The sequence below is a fragment of the Oncorhynchus mykiss genome, chromosome 12 (assembly GCF_057628025.1).
Source record: "Oncorhynchus mykiss isolate SJ-2025 chromosome 12, ASM5762802v1, whole genome shotgun sequence".
Classification (NCBI taxonomy): domain Eukaryota; kingdom Metazoa; phylum Chordata; class Actinopteri; order Salmoniformes; family Salmonidae; genus Oncorhynchus; species Oncorhynchus mykiss.
In genome coordinates, this window is record NC_143033.1 from 62,099,257 (window position 1) to 62,123,588 (window position 24,332).

General features: G+C 41.9%; 1 protein-coding gene across 1 annotated transcript in view; it reads left to right on the forward strand.

The window, feature by feature from the left end:
* Nucleotides 1–24,332, forward strand: part of LOC110538919 (phospholipid-transporting ATPase IA) — a 231,317-nt gene that overhangs the window by 166,201 nt on the left and 40,784 nt on the right. Inside the window, 2 exon segments of the mRNA XM_090191385.1 lie at nucleotides 1,049–1,159; nucleotides 14,426–14,500. Of these exon segments, the coding sequence (XP_090047511.1) occupies nucleotides 1,049–1,159; nucleotides 14,426–14,500 (186 nt within the window).

The window sequence follows — 24,332 nt, forward strand, 5'->3', positions numbered from 1 at the left end:
TAAGAATATATAAATACATGGGCGAGCAATGTCAGAGTGGCATAGACTAAGTTACATTAGAATAGTATAGAATACAGTATATGCATATGAGATGAATAATGCAAGATATGTAAACATTATTAAAGCGGCCAGTGATTTCAAGTCTATGTATGTAGGCAGCAGCCTCGAACGTGCTAGTGATGGCTATTTAACAGTCTGATGGACTTGAGACAGAAGCTGTTTTTCAATCTCTCGGTCCCAGCTTTGATGCACCTGTACTGACCTCGCCTTCTGGATGGTAGTGGTGTGAATAGGCAGTGGCTCGGGTGGTTGTTATCCTTGATTATATTTTTGGCCTTCCTGTGACATCGGGTGGTGTAGGTGTCCTGGAGGGCAGGTAGTTTGCCCCTGGTGATACATTAGGCAGGCCGCACCACCCTCTTGAGAGCCCTGCGGTTGCGGGCGGTGCAGTTGCCGTACCAGGCGGTGGTACAGTCCGACAGGATGCTCTCAATTATGCATCTGTAAAGGTTTTTGAGGGTTTTAGGGGCCAAGCAAAATTTCTTCAGCCTCCTGAGGTTGAATAGACGCTGTTGCGCCTTCTTCACAAAAATGTCTGTGTGAGTGGACCATTTCAGTTTGTCAGTGATGTGTACACAGAGGAAACCCATTAAAGTATTATGTCGAGCCCTGGGAGAGCATACCCCCTCTCTGGCTCTCCCCTTTTCAACAACTTAAGGCAAAACTAACCCCTAATCAAACAAAAATGCCTTCAATTTGTCCGTGAAGACCTTGTTCTCGACTGCCCTCTGGCCCTTCAGTTTCCTGCTGTCAAACGACGATAAGATTGTTTCTTTATTTAAATATTTTATGTTATTTAATTATTTAATTATTTAATGTTTCTTTATTTTATTTAAAGAGTTTCTCTCAAAAGCATTTTTTCCTCGAGGGATTGCCCCGGTCCTGGGTTGTCCAGGAACAGTCTGTGTACAAACTTTATAATGCCTGTGTTATAACTTTTGGGTTATTCATTTATCTTGGCCTTTCTCCTCCCTTCCCTCCCACGTAGTTCAAATACTTGAAGAATCTATTGCTGGTTCACGGTGCCTGGAATTACAACCGCGTCGCCAAGTGTATCCTGTACTGCTTCTACAAGAACATTGTCCTGTACATCATCGAGGTAAGTCATGCAGCCCTCAACACCAACAACCTTCGATGTCTCCCTTAGGGTTCCCATGGCAGTGGTAAGGCAGTAAACTCGATTGGCATAAAAAACATAGATTTTCCACATGACATTACCAAGTTGAAGTGAAGGGAATAAAAAAAAAAATAATGTATGACTAAGGCATACGCTAGTTTGCCAATTTGTCCAAGTCTATATACAGATATATAAAACATGATATGATATAAAACAGAATCCATGTATATTCAGCTTTACTGGAAGCCAGTCGTCAAGAATCCAACACCAGTTTTTTAGAAAACTGTAGTATAGATGGTAGGAATTCTGCTCCACTCAGTGTGTATCTTCTTGGCCTCCGTGGCAACTGGTGGCATTTAACAGAAGCCAGGTCTTGTGCTAATAGCAACTTCAGAGCTAAGACCAAGCGTGACCTGACAAGTTTTCAAGATATATAACTTTAAAAATACAGGAATACAGCCAGTTTGCAAAATGCATCATACCATCTATATTTCTGTATTTTGAAAGTAATATATCGTAACTTGATTGCTGACATGCAAAACATTTTGGGACTATATCAACAATGGACGAATGAAACAAATACCAAAAGATCGTTTTTGGGTGGAATTTTCCTTTAAGGCCTCTTGGATCATCCCAAATTTCATCATCCAATACTTTTTTCAACAACAGTTACCCCCCTCTCTTCTGACTGGCATTCCTTTGGCTGTAAACGTCTGCCCTCAGGGGCCAGTATTGCAGACACAGTGAATTAGATGCTCCCCTCTTCCCCCCTCAGTGAGTCATCACTGTGTGCTCTCAGGCACACTGGAGGATTGGACAAAGAGCTTCTGGGCCCAACTATTCAAGATCAGTGAAGATCATCCTGATGTCATGAGAATGTCACCACCACCACTGACTAAATGTTCCTGGCGCATTACAGAGACCGAAGGGTTGCACGCTGTAAGCGACATTACCCGTGCAGGAAATCTGAGCCCTTAAAGATTACATTTTTCCCCCCGCTCTTTTTCTGAGACACTTCACCTGTGAACTCCCTTTTCATCCTCGTTTTGGTAAATGTGCTGTGGGAAATCTTGCCGTAACCTCAAGGCCTCTATGTATGTCTGTGTCTATCTACACTCTTAGGGGAAAAAAGTGCTATCTATACTGAACAAAAATATAAACACAACATGTAAAGTGTAGGTCCCATTTTTCATGAGCTGAATTAAAAGATCAGAGAAATGTTCCATATGCACAAAAAACATTTCTCTCAAATTTTGTGCATTATCCTTTGCCAAAATAATCCTTTCACCTGACAGGTGTGACATATCAAGAAGCTGATTAAACTGCATGATCATTACACAGGTGCACATTGTGCTGGGGACAATAAAAGGCCACTCTAAAATGTGCAGTTTTATAACACTAACGCAATGCCACAGATGTCTCAAGATTTGAGGGAATGTGCAATTAGCATGCTGACTGCAGGAATGTCCACCTGAGCTGTTGCCAGATAATTGAATCTTAATTTCTCCACCATAAACCGCCTCCAACGTAATTTTAGAGAATTTGGCTGTACATCCTAACGACCTCACAACCGCAGACCACGTGTAACCACGCCAGCCCAGGACCTCCACATCCGGCTTCTTCACCTGCAGGAAAAATCTAGATTAGGGTCTAAAATTTCCCAGAGTAAGGCCCAATTTATTTATTTCAATTGACTGATTTCCTTCTATGAACTGTAACTCAGTAAAACCTTTGAAATTGTTGCATCAATAAATTAATGAATAAATTAAATTTTATTTTTGTGTCAAATCTCCAATTGGCAACCCATCCCTTATGGTAACAAATATTAGTGATTCACTATGGTAATTAAATGACCGTTCTTCTTCTGATGTTCTTTGCATTGAGCATCGCATAAAGAGTGAAAAAAATTATATTCAAATCTATACAAATCTAAAAAATCAATACATAATAATAGTAAATAAGGTTATCCAAACAATAATTACTTCCCTAGAGCAGTAAATATACATACATACATACATACATACATACATACATACATACATACATACATACTTCCCTAGAGCAGTAATATACATACATACATACACTACCATTAAAAAGTTTGAAGTCAATTAGAAATGTCCTTGTTTTTGAAAGAAAAGCACATTTTATGTCCATTAAAATAACATCATCAGAAATACAGTGCAGACATTGTTAATGTTGTAAATGACTATTGTAACTGGAAACGGCAGATTTTGAATAGAATATCTACATAGGCGTTCAGAGGCCCATTATCAGCAACCATCACTCCTGTGTTCCAATGGCACGTTGTGTTAGCTAATCCAAGTTTACAATTTTAAAAGGCTAATTGATCATTAGCAAACCCTTTTGCAATTATGTTAGCACAGCTGACAACTGTTGTTCTGATTAAAGACTAGTCAAGTATCTGGAGCATCAGCATTTGTGGGTTCAATTACAGGCTCAAAATGGCCAGAAACAAAGACCTTTCTTCTGAAACGCGTCAGTCTATTCTTGTTTTGAGAAATGAAGGCTATTCCATGTGAGAAATTGCCAAGAAACTGAAGATCTCGTACAACGCTGTGTACTACTCCCTTCACAGAACAGCGCAAACTGGCTCCAACTAGAATAGAAAGAGGAGTGGGAGGCCCCGGTGCACAACTGAGCAAGAGGACAAGTACATTAGTGTCTAGTTTGAGAAACAGACGCCTCACAAGTCCTCAACTGGCAGCTTCATTAAATAGTACCCGCAAAACACCAGTCTCAACTTCAACAGTGAAGAGGCGACTCTGGGATGCTGGCCTTTTAACCCTTTTAATGGTAATAAACTGCCTTTGTTGACACGGCAACAGGCAATCCTTTCATTTTCATAGGGCACCATAGACACATAGATCATTGTGATTTTGGTGTCTCATTCATAATTTCTCTTTGACTCAGTGTACACACAAAAGTCCAGCTTGGATTTCCAACAAACCATTCAGGTGTAAGATAGTGTACCAAATGTCAATGAGAAAATAAAAATGTAATTCAAATTGCGATCAAGGGCCAACGGTGCCGAAGGCAAACACTAGAAATTATACCTTTTAATGTAAACGCTGATCCCTTTCATGTAGTTGTCTTAGCTTTCGCCCTTGGGGTAATCTGGTTGCACCCACTGGGAAACACTGAAATAGTTGGCAAAACTTTTGACATGATGGCAAAAGACCAGAGGTTCTCATCACACACCAGGCCATATCACCCTCTCTCTTTCCTTCATATAATTAAGAATAGACTTGTCTGGTGGTGGTGGGATACTCTGAGCAAAGCAAGCTCATTACAAAGTTTTCCTTTCTGAATTCTTCTCCCACCTTATTTTGCCTCTCTTTGAGTCCAGCCACAAGCCCTCTTTCAAACATGTCAATTCCCTTTTGAAAGGACGTTGTCTCTCTCAGCATGTACAGTCTACAGTTCTGTCCGCAAGGCGAGTCCCTTCCCAGCACACTTTTTGTTATTCCCTGACAATCGTGATTCAAGTACATAATAGGGGATTTCTTCACTGTTTTTGCTGCTTTGTGAAGTATCAAACACCCCTGTTTGTAAGGGCTTGACATCCAAGACACTAGCAACCCAGGAGAGGGCTCAAAGCTACATTTGTTTCAGTAATAGGTTTACTTTTGTGCACACATGTTTTTCCTCCTCCTCTCCCATGCCACGTCCTACCAGAAGAAAACAGGGAGAAAAGAAGTAAAGGGGAATTTTTACCTTTTTCTGAGAACATTGTCTGTTACAATGTGCATTAGAAACTAAATACCATGACTGGGATACTGTATAGAGGACTGTGCTCTATAGCCTGACCTGTTCTGGCCTGGCTTGTTTTGTTCTCTCCTCTGTCTAGCCTTTGCCTTTGGTTGTTTGAAAGGCATAGAGAAGGGTGAATGGGTCTTTCCAAGGTCATTGTAGGGAATGTGAGTGTAGGTGCAGCTCGCTCTTCGTTGGTGGTGGAATCAGCAGCTGTGTTATAATTGCTATTTTGCTGGGAGCCTGGATGGATGGAGGTTACTTGAGAGTCAGGAAGTAAGGCTGACACTGAACTGTCTGTTGGAGCAACAAGTTGGGCTGCCATGCAATGCCCCAGTCAGTTTTCTCATGGCCTGTTAGTCTCTCTCTCACTCAGCTAATGATCTGTCTTTTTATGACAGGGCACTCATTCAGAAGGAACATTCAAACTTCACAGAGCTTAACGTTTTCATAACTTTGTGAGGTATAGTTGGAGGGAGATCATGGTGGTCAGAAAATTGCGGGGGATATGAGAGAGCAGAAGATACTGAAAACAGTTATATATTACACACACATGCCAAATTATATTTAACACAGCAGTCTTACTTTCTTTCCTTTGTCTATAATCTTGCAGTGCTAAACAAACTAAATAATAACAATTGGACAAAATGGAAGGATTTGCCACATTTAAACTGAGAGACCTTTTCAATGATGTTGCCATAACGACTTAATTCAAATATTTGGTCCAGCTGGGCACGACTTTACTTGATTGACATATTGTCAAGCGGCCCCTGAGGGGCTGATAGACAAGTGGCATTTATGAGGTTACCTGGAGACCGAGAGAGGAGGGCCTAGTGCTGAGCTGAGCACAGCCTGCCAATTGGTGCCACACTGTGAACATAACCACCACTCAAGGCCCCATCCAGGATGGTAACACTGGGTGCCCTTCTCTTTCCAGCATATTTACTAGCTCCTCTTTCTTCATCCCTCTCTCTTTTTCCTTTGCCTACTTTTTTGAAGCAGGATAAGGACATTGTTTGCATTTTTTTCAGGCGCAAAGAGGGCTGTCATTTGTTGAGGGCAAATGTCACACCTCTCTCTCCCTCCTCCTCCCCCTTCCTCCCACACTGAGGCCTACGCATCCGTGGGACGGTGTCACAGAATTTTTTTATTCTGCTGATGAATATGCAATGGGAGCTTCTTTATTGGCAGGACGCATTCCCTTCTTCCCTCTCCCTCCATTTCCCCCTGCTCTGTTTTTCAGAATGTGCACTGGGGGAGAGAGGCCAGCCACACCCCTCTGCTGAGTGACACTCAATGAAGAGAGAGGGAAAAAAGACCCTGCCTGGTCCTTCTCCTAATGAGCAAATCAATGCATCTGTCTCTCAAGAGAGTGAGAGAGGGGCGCTAGCGGGACCCGAAGGACCAGGCCAAAACACTCGCGCATTAGCCGTTGCCGCATGCTCTGAATGGACCTCTTTTTGAACTTAGCACAACAATATATCAGCCCGGAGTCCCTCATTGAGCAGGCCCTTAATTAATTCAGCACTTTGACCCCAGGCTAGTAGTGTTGTCAAGATAGCAGAATTTTGACTTCGATACAATACTCGATACTGTCACGATACTTGATACCAAAACGTCACAGAATGGCACTTGATCCAGACAGCTAATTCCGCTAACGATAAATCTCTATTGATAAACTGGATAAATCAAGATGTAGCCTAGGTCTTTTCGCAATACAGGTGAATGCATATTATTCAATAGGAGTGTGAGCATGCATTGAGTAATTTAGCTTGTTTTAGCTGATTTCATGAGGATACAGTTGACAAATAATCCCTTCCTTTTAGGACTTATTTTATTGCTGACTGCAAAGAGAACATATTATTTTATTGTATTGATTAACAACATTTGTATAATAATATTTTATTTGATAAAAGTGTGCACTGTCTGTTTTAGAAACATTTATGAACAGCATGTGGCCTAACGCTTAAGAGTGTTGGACCAGTAATCGAAAGGTTGTTGGTTTGAATCCCTGAGATGACTAGGTGAAAAATCTGTCGATGTGCCTTTAAGCAAGGCACTTAACCCTAATTTCTCATGTAAGTTATTCTGGATAAGAACACCTGCTAAATGACTAAAATGTTCAAATGTAAATTCACAGGCAGAATGTGGCTAGTGGAAACAAGACGGGAGGCAAACTAAGACAAATAATTTAATGAGTTTTTGGTGACAATCAGCTTTGAAATCAGCATATTTTGCATTAACAAAGTACTAGGGTAGTAAATATATATATAAATAAAATTTGTGGAATTGCTTTTTATTTCACAAAAATTGTGCACTGGCCCTTTACTAGTCCTGTACTAGCAGAGCGATATAGCCGTCTGTAGCCCCTGCCACCTCCCAAACATCTTCCCGTGGCTATGCCTGAATTTGAAGCTGGAAGATAACGGTATCGTCTTGCATTTTATAAAAGTGTTCAAGTCTGTATGGACATTGTTTTGCAAACAGTAATGAACCGTTTCAAATTATTATTATTTATTTATATTTACCCTTTTTTCTCCCTAATTTTTTGATATCCAATTGGGTGTTACAGTCTTTTCCCATTGCTGCAACTCCCCTACGGACTCGGGAGAGGCAAAGGTCGAGAGCCTTGCGTCCTCCGAAACATGACCCTGCCAAGTTGCACTGCTTCTTGACACAGTGCTCGCTTAACCCAGACGCCAGCCTCATCAATGTGTTGGAGGAAACACCGTCCAGCTGGTGACCGAAGTCAGCTTGCAGGCGCCCGGACCGCCACAAGGAGTGGCTAGAGCACGTTGGGACAAGGAAATCCCTGCTGCCCAAACCCTCCCCTAACACTGACAACGCTGAGACAAAATGGCCTTCAAATGTATTTAGTTGCATTATTGAAGTGTGTTAACTTCTATGCAGCATGAGTGGGGACTGGGGAGCTAATGGATCACAGACAGCTTTGGCAATGAGTAAGTGGAGCAGGCTCTTCATGCTATAAAGGGGCTGCGCTGATAAACAGACTTGATGCTCTCAATCACGTGAGACACATTTTGACAGAAGTACTGAACATAACAACAATTCTAGTACCAAACTGGGGGGGTTTTTGTAACGAAAAAATATTGAAATGTTGGTATAATGTGCAAAACTACAGGCTAGCCACTCATTACCACGACGTCGGCCACACCACAGGTTTAACCTGCTCCATGTTCTTCAATTGAGGTGATTACCTTGTGTGTGTGTGTGTCTGAGAAAAAACGTAGTTGACCACCAGCGGCATCCCCTTTAAAAAAAACAACATCACGGTAGAATGCACCTTATGGAGGGAAGAGCAGGAGCTGGAATGGGTGGGTGGGTAGTAGGGGGGGATGGGGGTGGGTGTATGGTTTAGTAGAGTGCATACACACACTTGCTTCTCTCTCCTTGCCCAAGGGAATGGGGTGTGCGGGAGGGGTGTGCGGGTAACAGACATTTGTTTTGGGAACATTTTTGTGCATTCGCTCGCACAATTGAATGGGAAGGGCTGGTGGATTGGGAATTGGGCGTGTCCGAACCGATAATTTGTAGCAATTCAGGCCTTCATAATGCAGTTAAATGAAGCAAGGAAATGTTTGCAGCCTGGCCATGGCACAACACAGCAACCCCGATGTCCCTTCAACAGCCATGGCCGATCCAACAGAGAGGGTCTGTTCAGCGCCACTGTCTGTCCACACAATAACACAGAGACGGCCAGGCTGTTTCACTGTTTCTCACACGAGCAGAAAATCTCACCCAGAAAATGTCCAGACAATAAGGACTCATTTTGCCTGACATATGCTGTTTTTTGGGGGGCTTTTATGTATGTCTGCAATGGTATTATAAAAAGTCAGGACAGGAATACATCAGTATTTAATGCACCATCTGACAAGTAGTTTTTTCTCTCTGTGTTTTCACTGTCGCACACAATCACATTCATACATAAAGCCATAATTTATAGAATAAAATAATAAACAATCTTCAATACAAAGACTGTATAACAGAACCTGGTATTATGAAAAGTCAGAACAGGAACACATCAGTCCTCAATGCACCATCTGACAACTTGTTCTATAGAGGAGCATGAAGAAAAGTTAAACACATATCCTGTCTCACATCTCCAATACATTGCTAGATGTATTTTTTTTTTCTTCATTTTTTATTCAAGAGCGCATAAAGAACATGTACCATACATACACAACATATCTTTGCTGTCTTTACAAAGGAGCGTAATTACATTCACATGTTAAAACCTCTACAGGATTGGTGAGCAAACGTAGGCTAATGTGATTAGCATGAGGCTGTAAGTAAACAAGAACATTTCCCAGGACATAGACATGTCTGACATTGGCAGAAAGCTTCAATTCTTGTTCATCTAACTGCACTGTTCAATTTACAGTAGCCATTACATTGAAAGAACACCATGCTATTGTTTGAGGAGAGTGCACAGTTATGAACTTGAAAATATATTAATAAACCAATTAGGCACATTTGGGCAGTTTTGATACAACATTTGGAACAGAAATGCAGTGGTTCATTGGATCAGTATAAAACGTTGCGCCTGTATTCCACATTTCCACAAACTTCAAAGTGTTTCCATTAAAGTGGTATCAAGAATATGAATATCCTTGCTTCAGGTCCTGAGCTACAGGCAGTTAGATTTGGGTATGTCATTTTAGGCGCAAATTGAAAAAAAGGGTCCTATCCTTCAGAGTACATTTTGGCTGTATAGAGTAAATATTTCAAGAGTCTGAATAGGAATACAATTTGGATACAGCCACATAAAAACAACAGAAACAAACAAAAAAACAAAAATTACAGAATAAGACCAGGAACTCTGACCAGACACCTTCATACCTATGCTGTCTATGTTGCAAAATGTTTGTAATTCTCTCCATGTTAGCATGTTCCCTGCATAGACCTAACCACATATCTTTTGAGGATGCATGTTCATTTTTCCAGCATTTTGTTACACATTTCCTTGCTGCTGCTAAAAGATAATCTATCAATTTAAGTGGAGTGGATTGGAGTGTATTCAGAGGAACAACACCTAGAAGGAGATGACATGGGTCTGGTTGAATAATAATACCTGTGATGTACTGTATAAAATTGAGAATTTCAGACCAAAAAGACTGGATTTTCGGACATTGCCAAAATATATGTGATACGTACCTATACTGCCTCCAACACGTAGAGCCTATTACTTTTATCATTTTGAATTGAAACTCCCTTGTTTGGTTACTTGTAGTGGCTTTATATAGTGTTTTCCATATATTCCCCCAACTCTCCTCTGATATCTGTGCTTTTTAAACAACGAATTACCTGACTTAAAGGTACCTATCTACCTTTGTTTGAGATATATTGAATTCCTCATGGAGTTCTTGAAATTATAAAAAAATGTAGCCTTTGATAAGTTGAGAGACTCTACAAAAGCCCTCTCTCTTCCCATTCCCTAAATCCTTGGGCCATAGTAGTAGGAAGAAAGGCTGGGTTGTGGAATATAGGTGAGTGTCTAGACATGTCATTACTCAGTTTATATTGGCGTTGAACCTTCCTCCATGTCTTCAATGTAGGAGTAATAAATGGGTTTTGTTTAATCCTGTCAATAGAAATCTGCTATGAAGACAAGTCAATGTAAAGACGTATCACAATATTGACTCTCAATTTCAAGCCATGACACATCCTTCGGTTGTTGAATCCATGATGCTATGTGATTAAGTTGCGCTGCCCAGTAATATGATTTAAGGTTATGGAGGCCAAGCCCACCCAATTCTTTGAACAGCTATAGTTTTTTATAACTAATATGAGGCTTCTTATTTTGCCATAAAAAAATGTGCCTATTGCTGCATTTAGGCAAGTAAAGGTTTTCGCAGGATTTTTTAAACAGGAAACATTGAAAACAGTCTTGGTAAGACATTAATTTTCACTGAAGCAAACTGACCTGCTAGAGATATAGGGAGGGTCATCCAACGGTCTAGAACTTCAGTGATTTTACTAATCACAGGGGGGTAGTTCAAAGCATATTGTTTCCCATTGTCTGATGTAATATTATCACCCAAGTAACGCATGCTTGTATCAGTCCACTTAAATGCATACAGTGCCTTGCGAAAGTATTCGGCCCCCTTGAACTTTGCGACCTTTTGCCACATTTCAGGCTTCAAACATAAAGATATAAAACTGTATTTTTTTTGTGAAGAATCAACAACAAGTGGGACACAATCATGAAGTGGAACGACATTTATTGGATATTTCGACTTTTTTAACAAATCAAAAACTGAAAAATTGGGCGTACAAAAGTATTCAGCCCCTTTACTTTCAGTGCAGCAAACTCTCTCCAGAAGTTCAGTGAGGATCTCTGAATGATCCAATGTTGACCTAAATGACTAATGATGATAAATACAATCCACCTGTGTGTAATCAAGTCTCCGTATAAATGCACCTGCACTGTGATAGTCTCAGAGGTCCGTTAAAAGCGCAGAGAGCATCATGAAGAACAAGGAACACACCAGGCAGGTCCGAGATACTGTTGTGAAGAAGTTTAAAGCCGGATTTGGATACAAAAAGATTTCCCAAGCTTTAAACATCCCAAGGAGCACTGTGCAAGCAATAATATTGAAATGGAAGGCGTATCAGACCACTGCAAATCTACCAAGACCTGGCCGTCCCTCTAAACTTTCAGCTCATACAAGGAGAAGACTGATCAGAGATGCAGCCAAGAGGCCCATGATCACTCTGGATGAACTGCAGAGATCTACAGCTGAGGTGGGAGACTCTGTCCATAGGACAACAATCAGTCGTATATTGCACAAATCTGGCCTTTATGGAAGAGTGGCAAGAAGAAAGCCATTTCTTAAAGATATCCATAAAAAGTGTTGTTTAAAGTTTGCCACAAGCCACCTGGGAGACACACCAAACATGTGGAAGAAGGTGCTCTGGTCAGATGAAACCAAAATTGAACTTTTTGGCAACAATGCAAAACGTTATGTTTGGCGTAAAAGCAACACAGCTCATCACCCTGAACACACCCTCCCCACTGTCAAACATGGTGGTGGCAGCATCATGGTTTGGGCCTGCTTTTCTTCAGCAGGGACAGGGAAGATGGTTAAAATTGATGGGAAGATGGATGGAGCCAAATACAGGACCATTCTGGAAGAAAACCTGATGGAGTCTGCAAAAGACCTGAGACTGGGACGGAGAGTTGTCTTCCAACAAGACAATGATCCAAAACATAAAGCAAAATCTACAATGGAATGGTTCAAAAATAAACATATCCAGGTGTTAGAATGGCCAAGTCAAAGTCCAGACCTGAATCCAATCGAGAATCTGTGGAAAGAACTGAAAACTGCTGTTCACAAATGCTCTCCATCCAACCTCACTGAGCTCGAGCTGTTTTGCAAGGAGGAATGGGAAAAAATGTCGCTCTCTCGATGTGCAAAACTGATAGAGACATACCCCAAGCGACTTACAGCTGTAATCGCAGCAAAAGGTGGCGCTACAAAGTATTAACTTAAGGGGGCTGAATAATTTTGCACGCCCAATTTTTCAGTTTTTGAAGCCTGAAATGTGGCAAAAGGTCGCAAAGTTCAAGGTGGCCGAATACTTTCGCAAGGCACTGTAACTCCTGTTTTACAGGCCACATCAGGTAAACTGGAACAAACATCCCAGTATCGGGTCCAATGAGTATAAATACTAACAGAATGGATTAGTTTGTTATTTATCTTTGTGTAGCATAACATTAATCAACCAATAAATATACATGCAAAAACATATATTAAAACAAACAATTATGAATATCACCCTGCAGTTGAGCATGCTGGGAAATATGGCTCTATGAAGATAGAACCCTTCTTGCCTTCTAAATAATCATTCTGGCCTTCCAAAGAATCATCAAAGAACCCTTTCTTCCAAAAACGTTTTTTGGGATGTTAAAACTTGTTATGGCTGGTGGCAGTATTGAGTAGCTTGGATGAATAAGGTGCCCAGAGTAAACTGTCTGCTACTCAGGCCCAGTTGCTAATATATGCATATTATTAGTAGATTTGGATAGAAAACACTGAAGTTTCTAAAACTGTTTGAATGATGTCTGTGAGTATAACAGAACTCATATGGCAGGCAAAAACCTGAGAAAAAATCCAACCAGGAAGTGGAAAATCGGAGGTATGTAGTTTTTCAACTTATTGCCTATCAAATACAGTGTCTATTGGGTCATATTGCACTTCCTAAGGCTTCCACTAGATGTCAACAGTCTTTAGAACCTTGATTGATGCTTCTACTGTGAGGGAGGGGGGAATGGGAGCTGAATGAGTCAGGACTCTGCCAGAGTGGCATGAGATGAGCACGCACGTTCACGTGAGAGTTAGCTTGCGTTCCATTGCAATTCTACAGACAAAGGAATTCTCCAGTTGGAACATTATTGAAGATTTATGTTAAAAACATCCTTAAGATTGATTCTATACTTCGTTTGACATGTTTCTACAGACTGTAACGGAACAAAAAGGAGGTATTTGGACATAAATTATGGACTTTATCGAACAAATCAAGCATTTATTGTGGAACTGGGATTCCTGGGAGTGCATTCTGAATAAGATCATCAAATGTAAGTGAATATTTACATGGTTATTTCTGACTTTTGTTGACTCCACAACATGGCGGTTATCTGTATGGCTTGTTTTTGTGTCTGAGCACTGTACTCAGATTATTACATGGTGTGCTTTTTCGGTAAAGCTTTTTTGAAATCTGACACAGCGGTTGCATTAAGGAGAAGTGAATCTATAATTCCATGCATAATAATTGTATCTTTTATCAATGTTTATTATGAGTATTTCTGTAAATTGATGTGGCTCTCTGCAAAATCACCAGATGTTTTGGAACTACTAAACATAACGTGCCAATGTAAACTCAGATTTTTGTATATAAATATGAACTTTATCGAACAAAACATACATGTATTGTGTAACATGAAGTCCTATGAGTCATCTGATGAAGATCATCAAAGGTTAGTGATTAATTTTATCTCTATTTGTGCTTTTTGTGACTCTCTTTGGCTGGAAAAATGGCTTTGTTTTTCTGTGACTGGGTGCTGACCTAACATAATCGTTTGGTGTGCTTTCGTCCTAAAGCCTTTTTGAAGTCGGACACTGTGGTGGGATTAACAACAAATGTATCTTTAAAATGGTGTAAAATACTTCTATGTTTGAGGAATTTTAATTATGAGATTTCTGTTGTTTTGAATTTGGTGCCCTGCACTTTCACTGGCTGTTGTCATTTCGATCCCGTTAGCGGGATTCAAGCCATAAGAAGAACCCTTGTATTCAGATCAAAGCGGTTCTTGGTAGAACCCTATCCTTTTTTTCTAAGAGTGCAGTAAAGGGCATATTGCTTATTAATGTCAAGTGATGGAAAAACATGCATCCAAACGGGAAGGGGACGAGACCAAATGTCTTCTTTTCTCTGCTCTTTTGTCTCCTTGAGATCTGGTTTGCCTTTGTCAACGGATTCTCTGGTCAGATTCTGTTTGAACGCTGGTGCATCGGCCTGTACAATGTGGTGAGTGTTCATCTGATTTACTCTCCTCTCTCCATTACTGTGAAAGAGCCTGTTTTATAATTATCCTCCTCTGTTGCTCTCTGGCAAGAAAACGGATTTGCTGTGACACCCCAGACGTGTTCCCCTTACTGCAGGACCATATCATCATATCCTGAGACATTTCCCATTTATTTATGACCTGCTGTTAAGTCCATATTCCCCTCGTGCCTCAAACGATGTAGACTGTGGAAAGAACAACAGCCTCGCATGCCCCCAAAGAGTGTAGTTAGCGAAGGTGGTCATTTGTGAATGATAAAGGAACAGGTTGAATAGAACAGCACACAACCAGCTCTGGGCAACTGATGTTCCACAGGGTTCGGTTTTGGATCTAATGAACCTATGTTTCTTGTCTGTCAAATGAAATGAGTGAACGGGTGGAAAGATTGTGTATTTTAACACTGCAACGAAAAATGTGAATAGTACATTGTTTGGGTTTCAACGAGTTGACGTTTAGTTTTACACCTTTTATTAAAGATATACCCCAAATCCATAAACAAAAGCGAGTGAGGGAAGTGAGAGGAGAGAAGTGCCTGCACACCGTTGACGGAACGCTAAAGGAAGTGATTTCATCGTTGACCAAGAAATTAGAACATTAGTCACCGCTCTGGCTGTTTTTTTAAAGCAACCACAGTGTATGGGGTGGTGGGCTATTCTTTCACTTTATCTAAAATGCAGGGAAATTCCACCGGCTCTTTGGTAGTCTGTTGGAGGCATTGGGCCGAATCCGCCCCTCAATGGCAATGCTCGGCACCCTGAATGAGAAACGATGCAGTGGAGCATGTCCTCCTGCATCCCACCAGCCCCAGCCTGCAGTCTGGAGCCTGCAGATGGGCCAATGGGGAACTCACACCACTGACCCGCAGAGTCCCCACTCTGTTCTCTCATTCTTCTCTCTCTTCTCTCTCTCAGCAGCTGCTGCAGAGTGAAACATTACGACACCACATAGACATTACACTAGCTCTGCGAACATACCTGCTAACTAGTCAAGGGCGTCGCAGATGTTTGTCTGAGATGGCTTTTGCATATGAATGGAGTGTGTCGAATCAAAATAAAACTCCAAACGTGCTACACGCTCAACAGCCTCCACTCAATAGAATCAGGGCAAGTCATAACTTCAGCATATGGCAATCAATGCAAAAGATAAGCAATTTTAAAATTAAAAAAATTCATTAGGCTGTGTTCACTGTTTACAAAACAAAAAACAGTTTACAATGTTCACAAATGTGGGATGAACTGGCCACGAACTATCTAATGGACAATGATGTACAGTGGGGCAAAAAGGTATTTAGTCAGCCACCAATTGTGCAAGTTCTCCCACTTAAAAAGATGAGAGAGGCCTGTACATTTTCATCATAGGTACACTTCAACTATGACAGACAAAATGAGGGAAAAAATCCAGAAAATCACATTGTAGGATTTTTAATTAATTTATTTGCAAATTATGGTGGAAAATAAGTATTTGGTCACCTACAAACAAGCAAGATTTCTGGCTCACACAGACTTCTTCTTTAAGAGGTTCCTCTGTCCTCCACTCGTTACCTGTATTAATGGCACCTGTTTGAACTTGTTATCAGTATAAAAGACACCTGTACACAACCTCAAACAGTCACACTCCAAACTCCACTATGGCCAAGACCAAAGAGCTGTCAAAGGACACCAGAAACAAAGACCTGCTCCAGGCTGGGAAGACTGAATCTGCAATAGGTAAGCTGCTTGGTTTGAGCAATTATTAGGAAATGGAAGACATACAAGACCACTGATAATCTCCCTCGATCTGGGGCTCCACGCAAGATCTCAGCCGTTGGGGTCAAAATGATCACAAGAACGGTGAGCAAAAATCCCAGAACCACACGGGACCTAGTGAATGACCAGCAGAGAACTGGGACCAAAGTAACAAAGTCTACCATCAGTAACACACTACGCCGCCAGGGACTCAAATCCTGCAGTGCCAGACGTGTCCCCCTGCTTAAGCCGGTACATGTCCAGGCCCGTCTGAAGTTTGCTAGAGAGCATTTGGATAATCCAGAAGAAGATTGGGAGAATGTCATATGGTCAGATGAAACCAAAATATAACTTTTTGGTAAAAACTCAACTCGTCGTGTTTGGAGGACAGAGATTGCTGAGTTGCATCCAAAGAACAGAATGCCTACTGTGAAGCATGGGGGTGGAAACATCATGCTTTGGGGCTGTTTTTCTGCAAAGGGACCAGGACGACTGATCCGTGGAAAGGAAAGAATGAATGGGGCCATGTATCGTGAGATTTTGAGTGAAAACCTCGTTCCATCAGCAAGGGCATTGAAGATGAAATGTGGCTGGGTCTTTCAGCATGACAATGATCCCAAATACACCGCCCGGGTAACGAAGGAGTGGCTTCGTAAGAAGCATTTCAAGGTCCTGGAGTGGCCTAGCCAGTCTCGAGATCTCAACCCCATAGAAAATCTTTGGAGAGAGTTGAAAGTCCGTGTTGCCCAGCAACAGCCCCAAAACATCACTGCTCTAGAGGAGATCTGCATGGAGGGATGGGCCAAAATACCAGCAACAGTGTGTGAAAACCTTGTGAAGACTTACAGAAAACTTTTTTTTTTTTTACCAAATACTTATTGTCCACCATAATTTGCAAATAAATTCATTAAAAATCCTACAATGTGATTTTCTGGAGAAAAAAAATCTCATTTTGTCTGTCATAGTTGAAGTGTACCTATGATGAAAATGACAGGCCTCTCTCATCTTTTTAAGTGGGAGGACTTGCACAATTGGTGGCTGACTAAATACTTTTTTGCCCCACTGTATATGGAGAGGCTTTGAAGCCACTGATTGGCCATATTGGCACTCCAAAGTAGGAGTAGACTTCCATAGGAATGAATGGAATTCTACAGTATTTCAATTACATCTATTTAAGTATTTTTGTTGTTGTGGTGGGACAGTAACATTAGTAATCTTTAAAAACAAATGTTTTGAAGGAAAATGTTTTTATATTTTTATTTTTATGTTTAGATCACCATAATATTATTTCAAAGTATGCATTAAGGTGTCTGTAATATAATAAACATGTAGACATTAAGACATGCATTTCTATAGCTTCCAAAATATGTTTTACAATGGTGAGGGAGTGCCAAGATGGAGGCGTGGTGGCTTTAACATCTAGTGTATAAATAATTTGCTAATGGACAGGATGAATTGTATCTTATTGTTGATCCTTTTCTTGATATTGTTTGTCCCATAGTAAGCAAACTGTTTCTTTCCAGACTTTTCTCACATTTTGAAACGTCACAGCCTCATTCTAAAATAATTTAAACTGTTCTACACACAATACCCCATAATGACAAAGCAAAAACAGTTTTTTTTTAATTGCAAATTTATACAAAATAAAAAACCTGTAATATCACATCGACATAAGTTTTCAGACCCTTTACTCAGTACTTTGTTGAGGTACCTTTGACAGTGTTGAGTTTTCTTAGGTATGACGCTACAAGCTTGGCACACTTGTATTTAGGGAGTTTCTCCCATTCTTCTCTGCAAATCCTCTCAAGCTCGTCCTCGGCCCGCTAACCGTTAGCTGTCTTACCGGCTGCTATCTGAATAGACAATCGGACAATTTATTTATTTTTATTATTATTATGTTTTCTTCTCAGGCCTCTATAACTATATCTATTGTTCTTATTTTTGTTGTTGTTGTGTGATTTGGATTAATCCCCTCTACCACACGGAACCCCACTAATCTACTGACGGAACGCAAGAGGTGGCTAACAACAGACTCCATCCTATGCTAGCTTGCTACCGATGGCCTGGCTAGCTGTCTAAATCGCCGTGACCCTCAACCAACCTCTCCACTCACTGGACCCTTTTGATCACTCGACTAAGCATGCCTCTCCTTAATGTCAATATGTCTTGTCCATTGCTGTTCTGGTTAGTGTTTATTGGCTTATTTCACTGTAGAGCCTCTAGTCCTGCTCACTATACCTTATCCAACCTATTAGTTCCACCACCCACACATGCAATGACATCTCCTGGTTTCAATGATGTTTCTAGAGACAATATCTGTCTCTTCATCACTCAATACCTAGGTTTACCTCCACTGTATTCACATCCTACCTTACCTTTGTCTGTACATTATACCTTGATGCTATTTTATCGCCCCCAGAAACCTCCTTTTACTCTCTGTTCCAGACGTTCTAGACGACCAATTCTTATTGCTTTTAGCCGCACCCTTATTCTACTCCTCCTATGTTCCTCTGGCGATGTAGAGGTGAATCCAGGCCCTGCAGTGCCTAGCTCCACTCCTATTCCCCAGGCGCTCTCTTTTGACGACTTCTGTAACCGTAATAGCCTTGGTTTCATGCATGTTAACATTAGAAGCCTCCTCCCTAAGTTTGTTCTATTCACTGCTTTAGCACACTCTGCCAACCCGGATGTTCTAGCTGTGTCTGAATCCTGGCTTAGGAAGACCACCAAAAATTCAGACATTTTAATTCCAAACTACAACATTTTCAGACAAGATAGAACTGCCAAAGGGGGCGGTGTTGCAATCTACTGCAAAGATAGCCTGCAGAGTTCTGTCCTACTATCCAGGTCTGTACCCAAACAATTTGAACTTCTACTTTTAAAAATCCACCTCTCTAAAAACAAGTCTCTCACCGTTGCCGCCTGCTATAGACCACCCTCTGCCCCCAGCTGTGCTCTGGACACCATATGTGAACTGATTGCCCCCCATCTATCTTCAGAGCTCGTGCTGCTAGGCGACCTAAACTGGAACATGCTTAACACCCCAGCCATCCTACAATCTAAACTTGATGCCCTCAATCTCACACAAATTATCAATGAACCTACCAGGTACCTCCCCAAAGCCTTAAACACGGGCACCCTCATAGATATCATCCTAACCAACTTCCCCTCTACAGTGCCTTGCGAAAGTATTAGGCCCCCTTGAACTTTGCGACCTTTTGCCATATTTCAGGCTTCAAACATAAAGATGTAAAACTGTATTTTTTTGTGAAGAATCAACAACAAGTGGGACACAATCATGAAGTGGAACGACATTTATTGGATATTTCAAACTTTTTTAACAAATCAAAAACTGAAAAATTGGGCGTGCAAAATTATTTGGCCGCTTTACTTACAGTGCAGCAAACTCTCCAGAAGTTCAGTGAGGATCTCTGAATGATCCAATGTTGACCTAAATGACTAATGATGATAAATACAATCCACCTGTGTGTAATCAAGTCTCCGTATAAATGCACCTGCACTGTGATAGTCTCAGAGGTCCATTAAAAGCGCAGAGAGCATCATGAAGAACAAGGAACACACCAGGCAGGTCCGAGATACTGTTGTGAAGAAGTTTAAAGCCGGATTTGGATACAAAAAGATTCCCCAAGCTTTAAACATCCCAAGGAGCACTGTGCAAGTGATAATATTGAAATGGAAGGAGTATCAGACCACTGCAAATCTACCAAGACCTGGCCGTCCCTCTAAACTTTCAGCTCATACAAGGAGAAGACTGATCAGAGATGCAGCCAAGAGGCCCATGATCACTCTGGATGAACTGCAGAGATCTACAGCTGAGGTGGGAGACTCTGTCCATAGGACAACAATCAGTCGTATATTGCACAAATCTGGCCTTTATGGAAGAGTGGCAAGAAGAAAGCCATTTCTTAAAGATATCCATAAAAAGTGTTGTTTAAAGTTTGCCACAAGCCACCTGGGAGACACACCAAACATGTGGAAGAAGGTGCTCTGGTCAGATGAAACCAAAATTGAACTTTTTGGCAACAATGCAAAACGTTATGTTTGGCGTAAAAGCAACACAGCTCATCACCCTGAACACACCATACCCACTGTCAAACATGGTGGTGGCAGCATCATGGTTTGGGCCTGCTTTTCTTCAGCAGAGACAGGGAAGATGGTTAAAATTGATGGGAAGATGGATGGAGCCAAATACAGGACCATTCTGGAAGAAAACCTGATGGAGTCTGCAAAAGACCTGAGACTGGGACGGAGATTTGTCTTCCAACAAGACAATGATCCAAAACATAAAGCAAAATCTACAATGGAATGGTTCAAAAATAAACATATCCAGGTGTTAGAATGGCCAAGTCAAAGTCCAGACCTGAATCCAATCGAGAATCTGTGGAAAGAACTGAAAACTGCTGTTCACAAATGCTCTCCATCCAATCTCACTGAGCTCGAGCTGTTTTGCAAGGAGGAATGGGAAAACATTTCAGTCTCTCGATGTGCAAAACTGATAGAGACTTACCCCAAGCGACTTACAGCTGTAATCGCAGCAAAAGGTGGCGCTACAAAGTATTAACTTAAGGGGGCTGAATAATTTTGCACGCCCAATTTTTCAGTTTTTGATTTGTTAAAAAAGTTTGAAATATCCAATAAATGTCGTTCCACTTCATGATTGTGTCCCACTTGTTGTTGATTCTTCACAAAAAAAGCCATTTTTATATCTTTATGTTTGAAGCCTGAAATATGGCAAAAGGTCGCAAAGTTCAAGGGGGCCGAATACTTTCGCAAGGCACTGTAAATACACCTCTGCTGTCTTCAACCAAGATCTCAGCGATCACTGCCTCATTGCCTGCATCCGTAATGGGTCAGCGGTCAAACGACCTCCTCTCATCACTGTAAAACGCTCCCTGAAACACTTCAGCGAGCAGGCCTTTCTAATCGACCTGGCCGGGGTATCCTGGAAGGATATTGACCTCATCCCGTCAGTAGAGGATGCCTGGATATTTTTTTTAAAATGCCTTCCTAACCATCTTAAATAAACATGTCCCATTCAAGAAATGTAGAACCAGGAACAGATATAGCCCTTGGTTCTCCCCAGACCTGACTGCCCTTAACCAACACAAAAACATCCTATGGCGTTCTGCATTAGCATCGAACAGCCCCCGTGATATGCAGCTGTTCAGGGAAGCTAGAAACCTTTATACACAGGCAATTAGAAAAGCCAAGGCTAGCTTTTTCAAGCAGAAATTTGCTTCTTGCAACACTAACTCAAAAAAGTTCTGGGACACTGTAAAGTCCATGGAGAATAAGAACACCTCCTCCCAGCTGCCCACTGCACTGAAGATAGGAAACACTGTCACCACTGATAAATCCACCATAATTGAGAATTGCAATAAGCATTTTTCTACGGCTGGCCATGCTTTCCACCTGGCTACTCCTACCCCTGTCAACAGCACTGCACCCCCAACAGCAACTCGCCCAAGCCTTCCCCATTTCTCCTTCTCCCAAATCCATTCAGCTGATGTTCTGAAAGAGCTGCAAAATCTGGACCCCTACAAATCAGCCGGGCTAGACAATCTGGACCCTTTCTTTCTAAAATTATCTGCCAAAATTGTTGCCACCCCTATTACTAGCCTGTTCAACCTCTCTTTCGTGTCGTCTGAGATTCCCAAAGATTGGAAAGCAGCTGCGGTCATCCCCCTCTTCAAAGGGGGGGACACTCTTGACCCAAACTGCTACAGACCTATATCTATCCTACCATGCCTTTCTAAGGTCTTCGAAAGCCAAGTCAACAAACAGATTACCGACCATTTCGAATCTCACCATACCTTCTCTGCTATGCAATCTGGTTTCAGAGCTGGTCATGGGTGCACCTCAGCCACGCTCAAGGTCCTAAACGATATCTTAACCGCCATCGATAAGAAACATTACTGTGCAGCCGTATTCATTGATCTGGCCAAGGCTTTCGACTCTGTCAATCACCACATCCTCATCGGCAGACTCAACAGCCTTGGTTTCTCAAATGATTGCCTCGCCTGGTTCACCAACTACTTCTCTGATAGAGTTCAGTGTGTCAAATCGGAGGGTCTGCTGTCCGGACCTCTGGCAGTCTCTATGGGGGTGCCACAGGGTTCAATTCTTGGACCGACTCTCTTCTCTGTATACATCAATGAGGTCGCTCTTGCTGCTGGTGAGTCTCTGATCCACCTCTACGCAGACGACACCATTCTGTATACTTCCGGCCCTTCTTTGGACACTCCACTCCACTCCAACAACCCTCCAGGCAAGCTTCAATGCCATACAACTCTCCTTCCGTGGCCTCCAATTGCTCTTAAATACAAGTAAAACTAAATGCATGCTCTTCAACCGATCGCTACCTGCACCTACCCGCCTGTCCAACATCACTACTCTGGACGGCTCTGACTTAGAATACGTGGACAACTACAAATACTTAGGTGTCTGGTTAGACTGTAAACTCTCCTTCCAGACCCATAGCAAACATCTCCAATCCAAAGTTAAATCTAGAATTGGCTTCCTATTTCGCAACAAAGCATCCTTCACTCATGCTGCCAAACATACCCTTGTAAAACTGACCATCCTACCAATCCTCGACTTTGGCGATGTCATTTACAAAATAGCCTCCAATACCCTACTCAACAAATTGGATGCAGTCTATCACAGTGCAATCCGTTTTGTCACCAAAGCCCCATATACTACCCACCATTGCGACCTGTACGCTCTCGTTGGCTGGCCCTCGCTTCATACTCGTCGCCAAACCCACTGGCTCCATGTCATCTACAAGACCCTGCTAGGTAAAGTCCCCCCTTATCTCAGCTCGCTGGTCACCATAGCATCTCCCACCTGTAGCACACGCTCCAGCAGGTATATCTCTCTAGTCACCCCCAAAACCAATTCTTTCTTTGGCCGCCTCTCTTTCCAGTTCTCTGCTGCCAATGACTGGAACGAACTACAAAAATCTCTGAAACTGGAAACACTTATCTCCCTCACTAGCTTTAAGCACCAACTGTCAGAGCAGCTCACAGATTACTGCACCTGTACATAGCCCACCTATAATTTAGCCCAAACAACTACCTCTTTCCCAACTGTATTTAATTTATTTATTTATTTTGCTCCTTTGCACCCCATTATTTGTATTTCTACTTTGCACATTCTTCCATTGCAAAACTACCATTCCAGTGTTTTACTTGCTATATTGTATTTACCTTGCCACCATGGCCTTTTTTGCCTTTACCTCCCTTATCTCACCTCATTTGCTCACATTGTATATAGACTTGTTTATACTGTATTATTGACTGTATGTTTGTTTTACTCCATGTGTAACTCTGTGTCGTTGTATCTGTCGAACTGCTTTGCTTTATCTTGGCCAGGTCGCAATTGTAAATGAGAACTTGTTCTCAACTTGCCTACCTGGTTAAATAAAGGTAAATAAATAAATAAATAAATAAGCTCTGTCAGGTTGGATGGGTAGCATCGCTGCACAACAATTTTCAGGTCCCTCCAGAGACGTTGGATCAGATTCAACTCCGGACTCTGGCAGGGCCACTCAAGGACATTCACAGACTTGTCCCGAAGCCACTCCTGCGTTGTCTTGACTGTGTGCTTAGGGTCGTTGTGTGCTTAGGGTCCTGTTGGAAGGTGAACCTTCACCCCAGTCTGAGGTGCTGAGCACTCTGGAGCAGGTTTTCATCAAGGGTCTCTCTGTACTTTGATCCATTCATCCTGACTAGTCTCCCAGTCCCTGCCGCTGAAAAACATCCCCACAGCATGATGCTGCCACCACCATGCTTCACCGTAGGGAGGTTTCCTCCAGATGTGACGCTTGGCATTCAGGCCAAAGAGTTCAATCTTGGTTTCATCAGACCGGAGAATCTTGTTTCTCATGGTCTGAGAGTCCTTTAGGTTTCTTTTGGCGAACTTCAAGCAGGCTGTCATGTGTCTTTTACTGAGGAGTGGCTTCCATCTGGCCACTCTACCATGAAGGCCTGATTGGTGGAGTGCTACAGAAATAGTGGTCCTTCTGGAAGGTTCTCCCATCTCCACAGAG